General features: G+C 35.0%; 1 protein-coding gene across 1 annotated transcript in view; it reads left to right on the forward strand.

The window, feature by feature from the left end:
- The window catches only part of LOC118265111 (uncharacterized), a 25,322-nt gene extending 12,622 nt beyond the window's left edge, over positions 1 to 12,700 (forward strand). Inside the window, exons 5-11 of the mRNA XM_035577825.2 lie at positions 1,490 to 1,660; positions 3,172 to 3,392; positions 6,395 to 6,606; positions 8,509 to 8,660; positions 9,538 to 9,657; positions 11,024 to 11,190; positions 12,609 to 12,700. Coding sequence (XP_035433718.2) covers positions 1,490 to 1,660; positions 3,172 to 3,392; positions 6,395 to 6,606; positions 8,509 to 8,660; positions 9,538 to 9,657; positions 11,024 to 11,190; positions 12,609 to 12,700 — 1,135 coding nt within the window. The remainder of the gene's footprint in view (positions 1 to 1,489; positions 1,661 to 3,171; positions 3,393 to 6,394; positions 6,607 to 8,508; positions 8,661 to 9,537; positions 9,658 to 11,023; positions 11,191 to 12,608) is intronic.
- Positions 12,701 to 12,918: the final 218 nt, after the last annotated feature.

Genomic DNA, 12,918 nt, shown 5'->3' on the forward strand with positions numbered 1-12,918 from the left:
TACGTTTAATTTAATATAAAAGCCGTTTTTTCTAAAGTTTAAGTTATAAATAAACCCCACTAAGTTTTTAGTATTAAAAAGTGGCATCGTTTTGAACAAATGATTTGAACAAAATGTCTGCACGGTTGGTGGCTGGACAACCATGCAATTGCGCATCGTGTAGTAGGTTCGATTCCCGCACGAAGCATTTCTTAGTGTGATCCACAAATTGTTTTATCGGGTCTGGGTCTAATGTGCATGTGAAATTGGTTTGTCACCCACGACACAGGAGAAGATCCTAGTGTGGAACAAAGTTATTTTTAATTATGACTTAACAATCGTAATTTACTATGGGTATATCTCTGCCCCCGGCCTGAGGATAAATAAAATATTTTGTTATGATTTACCAATTTCTTAGATACAGACAACTTAATCTTATCCTTATATTAAAAATGTCTTGTTATGTTTTAAACGAATATATGAGAAGTATAAATCACTTTTTATTACTTAGACAGTGTAATATAAAGTGTGTGTTCTATAAACTCTTTAATATATTTTTATTATGATAGATTTCTGTTTTATGGCTATTATACAGAATGAACGTAGTATAAGGTTCATAAAGATAACGATTACTTTGGGTAGCTACCCAATGTTAACAAACAAGTCATGATTTATATGTATAAAAACATCTTTAGTCAGAACCAAGAAGCAAATACAAAGAGGAGATGCCATAACTGGATTTCCCTTTAACATAATGCGTGACACTTCACAGGAAATGTGGGATATTACAAACCAGTCCCCTCTCTATTTTCCATCTAGTGAGATATGTAGATACCTACTACAAAAACGTTGTCAACTGTCCGCATTTTAATGTGTCACTTTTTGAGCGCTTATAACTTATCTGTGCCTGTTTAATTATACTCGTAATATCATTGGGCAGGGCCGCTTTTTGTGTCACAGTGCACAATCACATTATGGCATCTCCTCTTTGTACTTGCTTCATGGTCACAACTAAAAAAGTAAACACTTGCAACTTTATTCATTAACTAGCTGGCCCGGCAAACTTCGTATCGTCTTAAACATTTTTTTCTCACCTTTTAAACCTTCCCTGGACTTACACAAATAATTCAAGACCAAAATCCCGAGTTTTAGTGAGACTAAAAAATAAAGTAAATAAAATAGATTTCATTATTCATTAATAAATCTTATTCATACATAAAATATAAGATGTGATAATTAAATTTATTGAAAGTCAAGCTAATTCTAAAAACCAACGACAAGTCTGCATTTTGAATTGAGTTCTTGGGAATTTGATACAATCGAGAACCCTATCAACATGTTTTCATAAGTCAAAGACACTGAACTCAAGGCTTCGTGCTCAAAATCCCGTTGGTAACTAATCAATTAACGAAATAATCTCTCAAAAATATCAGGTTAAACAAATCTCTCTTCCTTTTTTCCTCATTACTTCAGCCAGCTACTTAATTACAGTTATTTTTCTTGTTTCTAGGTCTTCAATTCGATACTACAGTAAACTAGGGTTCCGAACTTATGAAGGTACTTGGACTGGTCTACTTGGAGCTCTGATGGACCATACAGTAGACGTGGCTTTGGAACCAGTCACCGTCCATGCATCTCGACGACAAGATATGGACTTCATCTTTCCTATTGCTGAGACCATGTAAGCATAGTTCATCATCATTAATCAGATGACTTACCTCTCTCTCTCTCTCTCTCTCTCTCTCTCTCTCTCTCTCTCTCTCTCTCTCTCTCTCTCTCTCTCTCTCTCTCTCTCTCTCTCTCTCTCTCTCTCTCTCTCTCTCTTTCTCTCTCTCTTAGTACACCATATTGAAAAAATTGATCACTCTCCTCCCTTTCGCCTTCCGTTTTAATTGTTTGTATACTTAGGGTAGCCATTAAATTTTGTTTTCTCCATCTTATAATTTATGTAAGTAGTTATGCACGATGGTTCTGCACATATCACGTAGTAACCTTTATACTTTTGTTAAAACATTTTATTGGCTTTGCTTTTGTGGAATATAATTATATTATGCATCCTCCGGAAGATGAGACAGGGTCAAAGCTCTCGTGAATAAATTTTCAAGGAAGAAACGCGAGTCGTAAATTTTATAAGATTGAATATATGATTATGTAGGTAAGTACTAGCTTTCCACCTTCGACTCCGGAAGCGATGTTTTAAGTGGCGGCGGATTTCCAAAAAAAAACTTCATTTTATGTCAGTCACATAATCCGCACGCCAATTTTTATCCTTCTACCTTGAACATTGCTAAATGATCTATACAAATTTACCCCCCTCCCCATTTTAGAGAAGTAAGGAGTTTGAAAGAGACGAAATTAGCCTATGTCACCTACAAGCGACGAATTAACAAAATAGTTGTCTATTTTCACTTAAAAATTTGGTTAATTCGTCGCTCCGTTTTCGCGTTTAAAAATTGACATAGAAAAGACACAGTTTCGCATTTATAATATCATTGTTATGTGAATTCCAAGCAGAATATACCTAAATGCAATACTGGAAATCTGCTTGACTTCAGTAAAAGTAAACAAACTGAACTACAAGCATGAGTACTTACGCTTGAAGCGGGTCTTAAGTAAGTTACAAAGTACCTAACATCAAACAGCTGCAGTTTTTAACAAGTGGGTGCAGACGAACCTTGCTAGCATTGCTGCCATAAATCAGGCAACTGGAATTCAAGAACCATTATATGGTCGCTTTATATGGTTCAATTTTGTTGGATTTGAGCCAAAGCGCATTTTTCCACAAATCTGAAAATAATTAGGAAACTGTTTGAGCAGTAGTGTGTTCTTGAATTTCGAAATGCTTTTATTGATGTTCTTGAATATTTTTATGGAAACCTGATCACCTGATGGTAAGCAATCGCCGCCGCCTATGGGCACTTGAAACACTACAGGCATTACAAGTGCGTTGCCGGCCTTTTAGGGTTTAGGAATTTAAGGGTTGTTGGGGAAACAGGGATGGGGAAAATTGGGAAGGGTGTAATTGGGCCTGCGGAAGCAACTCACTCACACAACGAAACACAACGCAAGCGTTGTTTCACGTCGGTTTTCTGTGAGGCCGTGGTATCACTCCAGTCGACCCGGCCCATTCGTGCCGAAGCATGACTCTCCCACACTTATTATTTATACATATTTTTACTTCTGATTGCATAGGTGTAACATCTACATCCGCCAGCAAGAGACTTCAACAGTCAGGGACATATTCCTGGCTCCATTCAGCATTCGACTGGTTGCCTGTGTGGTTGCGGTGGTACTGATCGCTGCTATTGCTATCGTGCTGATCAGCCACGTCACCTCAACCATCTGCGTGAACAACCGCCGCATGGGGTACACGGAAGCCTTGATCTGGTCTACTGGGATCCTTTGTCAGCAAGGTTTAATATTATTTAACACTTTTGACAAGTTCAGAGATTTTGTAATGTAGGTACATGTTAGCAACTTTTTTCTCTATAGCCGCCGCATAAAAATATTTAAGGTAAAACCACCTCTAACTTAAAGCACCCTATGCATACCTACTTGGCACAGGTTATTATGGGTATGAGTAGTTTCCACCCCCTTTTTATTAAAATAGTATTTCGTTTGCATTAATCGGTAGTTGAAAAAGATGACAACAAGTTAGAACGTAGAAAAGGAGTTTCGGAATCTGAAATATTTTAAATTCATAAGAATCAGTTTAGAACAATAAAAAATATACGCTGAGATGTAGATTTCAAAATGCGTTCTAGAAGTCAAGTCACAATTCGGTACTGGACAAATAACTTTTAGAACTAAAGCCGTATTTTCTCTTCGTTTGATTTTTGTTCAGCTTTATTAAAACTTCAGGCGATAGGTCTGTATTTACAGACCAACGAATGGAAAAAACGGACGCTTTTGACGAAGTGCAACTAAATTGCAACTATTCGGACACGAGTAGTTTCCGAATTTCGCATAGTATCGTGATGAAAGTTTATTCGTGGGATACGTATTGTTGCATTGTTCCAAAATAAAATATAATAGAACAAATGAACGGACAAAATATTGTTGCTAGCAGTTCAATTATTGAGTCTGTTTGATCACAATGTTTTCAAATCGATATATCGTCGATAGTATTTAATTCTGTTATAAAACAAAAAATACATGTCTAATGCCTAATTAAATCAGTCTGCCAGACGTACCAGTTAAATAAAAAATTAGGAAACTACTTACCCTATACACACACACACCTTCTTTAAATTAAGTATTAGCTCAAATAACTTAGATCGAAAGGCTTATATAATAGAGAAAACCAATACAATGAAAGCTTTTATCTTCTTACTATCAGATAGTGTTTTATGTATCATTATCTAACATTTATGATATACTTCCGTAAACAAATTACGTGCCATTATATGTTCAAAGATTAACATGCTATCAGAGACAACATACTACAAAGTCATTTAATATTAACTTAAACTATTCCTTAGATTTTGTTCGGAAATCAATTGCTAAGGACTGGACTAAGTTAAGTTATTAAATTACTCCGAGAACGGCAGTATAAATGTTACGATTGTATCTAGTGGCTGGGTAAGCGATAACTGCGCAAAATATCGGCCATTCGACAATCGGTCATACTCATATACCTAACCTACCCATTTGCATATCTAACTCATATGAAAAAAAGAAATGCGCCTCCAACAGCAATGCGCCTACCTAGTGTAAAAATTACCCGACCTGGAGCTGCGAACTGCCTAGCGGGTAACCGAAGCTCCGGCTCGAAAAACAGGAATAGGCACGGGGTGGTTTTTAGTCAGTTAGTAAGAGTCTGACACTCCCTCTCGCTCCGCCCAAGGTAGGAGTAGTCATTAGATGAATTTCCCCCTCAAAAAAAAAGCGTAAAGATAAAGACAAACCTTGTGTTGTACACGAGGTTCATAGTCCAATAGTAGACTGTGACGTATGGAGACAAATTGACACACGACCTTTAAAACATGAATAAAAAAGAATATCTGCCCACACTTTTTACAAAATGTATAAAAAATAATCCGTTTTTCCTAAAACCAAACGACCACTTATGATTTTTGATTGCTTGCCCTTTTCTAAAAGTAAAATACAATAATTATGTACGACATTTTTATGTTATCCGTTTTATAAGAAAGAACATAAGATATAAATAACTCATTCAATTTGCTTGTCAGTCACATATACTCGTACATAATATATTCAAACATTCAAGAAAAGAGCGTATATTCCTTTTTAAAGAGCCGGCAACGCACCTGTGACATCTCTAGTGCCCATGGGCGGCGCTGATCGCTTACCATCAGGTGACACGTCTGCTCGTTTGCCCCCTATTCAATAAAAAAACCTTGAAAACAAAGGTTTCCGTTATGTAAATAGTCATCACACCTATAATATGAAAAGTGCATATTTAGATGTTTGATATACCTACTACTTCTGATTAAAACATATCTCTGTAACATTATCCAATTCAAAACTAATTTTAATGTTATGAAACTTAACTACCTACGTTAGCACATACCGTAGTGTAGGTGTACTTAATTATAGATAGATCATCTGCTTTGTCGTAACCAAAGTAGTTGGAGCACTCTAGGCGGCCGGTATGATGAAATGCCTAGAATGTCGTTTGAACACAACCACATGAATGACGGTGTAGCTTGTCCACGTTACTATACAAAGGATGTTTCAATTCAGGTGTGTTGCACTTTAAGGAAATTGCATTTTGGGCAAACGCTGTAAAATAGCAATGGTTCGGTTGAAGTACGTAACATTCCATATATTACTGAAAACATTTGTAAAATCAGTCTTTAATCAAATACTATGAAGTAATGATAACATAATATGAAAATCCAAGATCGTTAACTTAAAAACTCTTTAATAAAATTTGCTGTTATTAACTGACTCTACACATCACTGAATTTTAGTCCCTAAGATTTACTATAAAAGGTTTAAGTCTTATTTGCTCATTGATTGCGCGTTTCACTCATAGCTCAAAGCATTCAGTCATTTGTATTAAATACATTTTACTTTGCTGAGTCGTCTAATATTTCGCTTTGCTCGATCTATGATTCAGTGAATTTCTCAGAAATAATAATAACTAAATAAAACCTTCTTGGATTTATAACCCTTTTCTTATAAGAGGGCGATACGAATGTACCTAACCTAAGAACATTACCTACTTGTCAAATCCTTTTTTTTAATAAAGTTAAGTAGTTCTACTGCTTATTCATTATCTTGGAACTTTTTAAAAGTAGCATTTGAACATATCTTCAATCGTCCCAAATTTGAAGGGGACTGTCAGACCAGACTCTTATTGATTAAAAATCACCCGGTGTCCCGTCCCACGCGTGCTGACCCAAAATATACCTTGATAAAATATCTTTAAGGTACATATTTCTTCAAGGTGGTACCTGGACGCCTTCGAATCCATCTGGCAGTGTGTTGCTGATCGTATGCCTGTTCTTTGCTGTGGTGACATACAATGCGTATGCGGCGTTTATAACCTCCGTGCTGTCTGTAAGAGTGGCCAGTGTGGACACCATCGCGGCTGTTCTTCATTCACCTAACTTCAAGATTGGGTACATAAGGAATGGAGCGGATCAGATGTATCTTATGGTGAGTAAAACTTACACACAGAATTCAGTAGCTCCCTTAAAAGATTTTTTTTTTTTTATATAGTAAATGCTTACTGCATTAAGGCAAGCACGGACCTTTGAATGCAAAACCGTGTCCGTTAACCGTGAGTCCGTGAAATTCAATTTCTTGTAAAACGCGCACTGTTAGGCCTCTTGTCCACGTCACGGTTTTTCAACCGTACGGTGTGTTAGCCGTACCGCCGTGCACGTTTACACGCTTCCATAGTGATCCATACAACACTAGCGACCGTGCCGCTGCACGGCAAATTAACCGTAGATTTTTACGGCGAAAAACCGTGTGTATACAAGAGACCTTATACCTACCTTCGAGAAATATTGTTATTTGATATTGACTAAATATGGTGAAAGAATATTTTACACATCGATGGAATACTTGTGCCAATCTCTACGACTATCTAGATACGTAGTTAACTAAGATAATTGGCATGCAGTAGCTACGTATGGCTTGTAATAACAAATCCTTTGTAACCGATGCAATTATTTTGCCTCATTACCCAGCCAACGGTTGACTCTGCACTGATTCAATGTTTGATTTACCTAATAACTTGTAGACTATACACAGTAAAACTGTTTTAATAGTTAATTTTTGTTTTGATCTGACCACAGCTCATGTTTTAATGCAAGAAGCACGTCAATGGGAAGCAATTATTTCCTTTTATACATTTTTTATTTTACGTTACCAATTAACACTAAAATTACATTAAAATTAACTTAAAACTGCAACAAATTCAAATGAAGAAGGGTTTGCTACGTCATAAATGGTTAATAATAACACGCATGCGTCAACTACACACAATACCATTGTCGTCATATATTATCTAGATCCAGTAAAAAACGAACATTCATTTATACTAGTGAATATTCCTAAATACGAATTATTTTATTAACAAAAAGTACGCCTAATGATCCATAACACACGCATAAAATAAGAATAGACACTCGAAAATCTTCCTTGTGTGAAAATAAAAAAACAAAATATCATTACATTTCATTGTTTTCTTAAACAAAAAGTATCATTAAGTTTGTTCTTGACCCCGGAGACTCATAAGACTTTTGACAACCATTAAAATGGGTAGTGTTCTGTGGTTTAAAAGTAAATTAAAACGAGTCATACCTACACAAAAATATATTTTTACGTTCAACTGTTATAATTGGCTTATATTGTATGGTCATCAAGATTTAGAGTGTGTAACAAATATCAGATAGATTGAACGTCAGGAAGGGGGTTAAAATTCTAATTACCAAATTTGACCCAAACAAACAAACAGGTTAAGTTAAATAGAACCATATGATATTTTGAGTGTCATCATTGATAAAAAATGTCAGAACAATTATTCTAGAATGTTCGAAGAACTCCCCCTTCTAAAATCGATCTAAGATCTTAAACTTATCTTGCAAGCATCTGTGAGATACGTTCCAAATAAACCAACTATTGATACAACTTGACAATTTTGCTAATAAATTAAACAAACAGAAAGAAATTTGTAAACATTGCTTGCACGATAGAAGGTCGGCTGAATGCCAGGGTCATTCACTACCAATTTGTTGCGTGAACAAGTACCTACATCTTGCATACATTAGCAATGTTTTGCAATGTAATATAGGTATACCTACTTACTTACATGTTCCTGTAAATACCTACACCTACCACTCACATTTCCGCACCTTTTTGTTAATAATCGGATACCAGAAAATGCGTCATTCATTTTATAATATGTATAGTTAATAAATAATTAATGATATAAGTGTTATGGAAATATTTAATAATTTTAATACTGAACCTATTGTTTTCTGAATATTTTGATTGGACCTCGTAATGAAAATAATAGTTGTGGTCCATTACATTAATTTTATATTGCAGTCGACAAAGGATGTCCAGTTGAATGCTTTCTACATTCGAGGATATTCTGATGCGGATAATTTAGTATCATCAGCGGAAGAAGGGCTGGCCAGAGCTGCAAGTCAAGACTATGCTTTCTTTGCGGGGCAAAGAGTCGCTCGAGCCACTTTAAGGTACTTTACTTTTACTTAAAGGTACCTTTGTGTGTGGTTGGTTAAAAGAAATACCTCAATCACTTCTTTGCTAAATTATTGTTTAATGTAAATACAGCTTTGAAGTTTCTCCGATTTTATTATGAGTTGTACAAATTGAATGCATTTATCTGAAATATTATTTCTTTTAAACTTATTCTTTTGATCCTAAAATTTTTAGTTTTAAAACCTTTTCGTCTACAAATGTTCTTTTTTGTCTGAACCCACACCGTCAATAAGAGTAGGATTTTAAAGCGATCGAGATTTAATTTACAATCGTAAAAAAGAAATGTTTATTGGCTGATATGCAAAAGTAAACCGACCTTCGAGAAAGGCGAAGTCTTTCTTTATTTACAATTTTTATTTTTATTTCGTGAGATCGAATAAAGGAAAGGGAAGCTTTAAATACAAATAGGGAAATTATTGATTGCTCCGTTTCTCATGTCCTCGTTAAAGAAAAACATGTATATATATAGACATCGGAGTTTTACTGAATTCCGTTACGGCCTGTTTCCATTTTAATCGCATTATTTAAAACAAAGGTTTTTTGCAAACTTCCTAAAATATACGTACGTAGGCGTGACTTCAAAGCTCTTGTTATTGTTAATCTAATTAATTATATAATATTGCTTACGGAAGTCCTATGTGGTTGTTTAATTAACAGAATATAGGTAAGTAGCTATTTTCGACTTCAGAAACGAAAATTGTAAGAAGATACAAATTAAGATATTTCGAAGAAAAAAAAACGTCATAGATAAATGTTACTATCAAATCCTGAATTTTAATATCATAAGTTTGTAAATACATATTTTTATTTACTTAGTAACTTGAGAAACTATTGAGTATTTTTTATCTCTAGATCGCTTAGCCAAGCTCGTGGTAGGTGCGCAGTGAGGGAATTACCCGTACATTCGACTCGTGCGCATCTCGCCTTTCCTCTACCACGTCAGTCGCCGTACGCTAGACCTACCCTACTAACGTAAGTAACTTTAATAATCTAGAGTTCTATTTCCATTTTCGACTTAGAATTTTGTAATCAGTACTACACTAAAATTTAAAATGTGAAAGTTAATTTGTTTGGATGTTTTGTTCGTCAATTGCGCTAAAACTACTGAACGATTTTTAATGAAATTTGGTATACAAACAGATTTTGGACTGAATTGGGTGATAGGATAGGAGGAATGTAATTTGGAACATGGATTTATTTTGGTCTGGAATAGGATTCTTTTTATTCCAAGGGAACGCAGACGAAGCCGCCGACAGAAGCTAGTTGAATCATAAGTTCTACATACACCAAATATCCGGAACGACAACAACAACAATTTGTGGATCACACAAAAACTCATTTCGTTCAAAAATCGAACCAGCAAGCGATTCGCTGTTGTTTCGAGAAATAACAAGCGATTGTTATGTCATCTCATTTTAACTTTTTAATGATATACTTAATAGGCTTCTGTTTAAAATATGTATTTATTATTAAGGCACTTCAACAGAATAAACACCAACATTAATAAAAAACAAGATGAAGACACAAGATCATGTGCTTATGCCAATTATAATTGACATAAGAATATATAATATACATAATATACTGACTATGTATTAGCTATCATAGATAATGCTTAGGTACGTGACTCGGATAGCGTAGCACACACAAATCCTAATAGTATGAAACCAATATTATGCAGATCAAGAGATTTTTATAACTCCCTAGTCTGATTCATTCGTAATAAATATTTTATGATTGAGAATTCATTACAAATTAAAATTTTAATAGTTAAGGTCAATAACTTTTAAACATAATAGTAACTTAAGAATGTAGGTTGTATTCCCAGATCTTTCGATTCGATCACAGAAACGGAATTCTTAGTAGATTCGGAATCTAGAATTTTATTCGGAAATATATATTATTATTACAGTAACAGAAGTTATCACTATTATTAGAATAATAAAATAAAGAGAATACTATTACCCAGAAGACTGAATATATTAGTATAAGTATCGATCCTAACTTCCAATTTTATGATTATAAATATACATATTATTTTATATAGCTGACAGTTGAATACGAAATTCTAAAACTATTGTTTGTATACGAGTATTAGTGCTTAATATGACATTTATTAAAAATTATAAGGTACAATTTATTTATTTACTAATTTGCATGTGTATGAACATAATTTAGTAAGAATCTCTAATTTTACTGGAAAGTGAAAGCATTTACTATAATATAATAATGCTTTTAATTCTTATAACAATTAATTTTTTTTATTTATTTATATGGGAAGGTAAATAAATTAGTAAGAGCTTGTCATTTAATAGGTTTGTATTGTGTTATATTTCAGCCTTCTCCAGCTTCGTAGTGGTGGAGCCCTGGCCCGCCTTGAGGCTGCCCTGGTTCCAGACATGCCGCAGTGTGCTCCGCCTCCCGGCTTCGCCTCCGCTAGAGCGACTGATGTACGATCCGCACTCATCCTACTTATCGTCGGACTCATCACATCCCTAACTATCGGTAAAGCCCGTTTTTCCAATTCATCCTTATAAACGGATCCCAAGTTGAAGTTTTCTTTAAAATAATAACCTAAATATAAAACAGTATAATATTGACTCTTCCGAAGTAAATTAACATTAACTTCTCAATACGTAAGAACTTTCAAAGTAAACTCAGAATAAAAATACACCGTTTCGTGTTCAGCGAATAAATCTTTTGGCCCTTTTCACTGGCATTAATTTTGGCCGATCTTGATGATAATGTCAGGGCCCTTGTAGTAAGGGCACTACGAGTCGGATGACCATCTGCCATATGACGTCATAGGTACATTTCTCAAAATTGACGGAGGTGAAACATCACAAGGCAATCCACAAGACATGTTTTGAAACCGGCTGTAGACTTGCACTTTTGATCATAAACAATCGGAAGGCGGCAGGCCAAGGTTACAAACAAGTCGCGCCTAAAAAGGTTACACACTTGCTTTAATTTCTTTTTTCTCCAAGGGGCCATCCAATAATTATGTCACACGTTAAGGGGGAGGGAGAGGGTCGACGAAGTGTGACTTCATGTGACGTCACATTTCTATCATTATAATCTAATTGTTAAAACACGAACTTGGAACTAATATCGAAAAATTTCTACATGTAAAATTATAAAATGTGACGTCACACTAGGGAGGTCTCACAAATGTGACCAATTGTGACAAGGACGGGGGGAGCCAAAAATCAAGAAATTCGTGTGACTTAATTTATGAATGGCCCCCAATGAGATGTGAATGAGAATTATAGAAAGTCTTTACCTTAGTACTTGATACAAACTGAAAACTTAATAAATATCTGTTACGTAATCACAACAAAGTTACTCGAAGAGAAATTGATTTTGACGAAGTTTCATATACTTAGAGATAAATATGTTTGATTCTTTAAGTGATTAAAGACTCGTATATCTTAGGCTTAGGTAATATCAATTTATTGGTACTTATTTATATTGAGATTGGCAGACACATTATACAAATACCTTTTTTGATTCTGAATTAAGTATCAGATAATAATTTCTCTGCCTTATTGGCCGAGTGGTTACAAGTGCGACTGCCGGGCAAGGGGTCTCGGGTTCGATTCCCGGGTCGGGCGAAGTATTACTGGACTTTTTACGGTTTTTCGAAAATTTCCCAGTGGTAGCACGGAGTCTTGAAATGTGCTCGGTATTTGGGAATAGATTCACCACCTATCACATGGAACTTACAACATAAATGGTGAAATGTGGGTGTACAATTGTACATTGGCATTATGTGCACATAACGTGAACTTCTACCTACCCCTTCGGGGATTAAAGGCGTGACGATATGTATGTATGTATTTATATTGAGATTGGCAGACACATTATACAAATACCTTTTTTGATTCTGAATTAAGTATCAGATAATAATTTCTTTGTTTCAGGTATTGGGGAATATTGCTGGAAAAATCGCAAGGAATTAAAAACTTTCTTAGCTCTGTGTTATCGTCGAATAATCAATATTGTTCTGCATTGAAAATGATCTCAGTAGTTTTATTATAACTTTTGTGAGACATACTAAATTAATTATTATGTTATCGGCTTACTCACATAACTGTTTGACGAGGAACTCGACTAGTTTCAAGTCATGCTAGAGGCTCATATTCATGAGCAGCATTCCGCGACAATCGCCGCGTCGTGTGTAAAACTAGTCGAGTTCCTCGTCAAACAGTTACGTGAGTAAGCCGATAACAT

This window comes from Spodoptera frugiperda, chromosome 28 (genome assembly GCF_023101765.2).
Source record: "Spodoptera frugiperda isolate SF20-4 chromosome 28, AGI-APGP_CSIRO_Sfru_2.0, whole genome shotgun sequence".
NCBI classification, from domain to species: Eukaryota; Metazoa; Arthropoda; class Insecta; order Lepidoptera; family Noctuidae; genus Spodoptera; species Spodoptera frugiperda.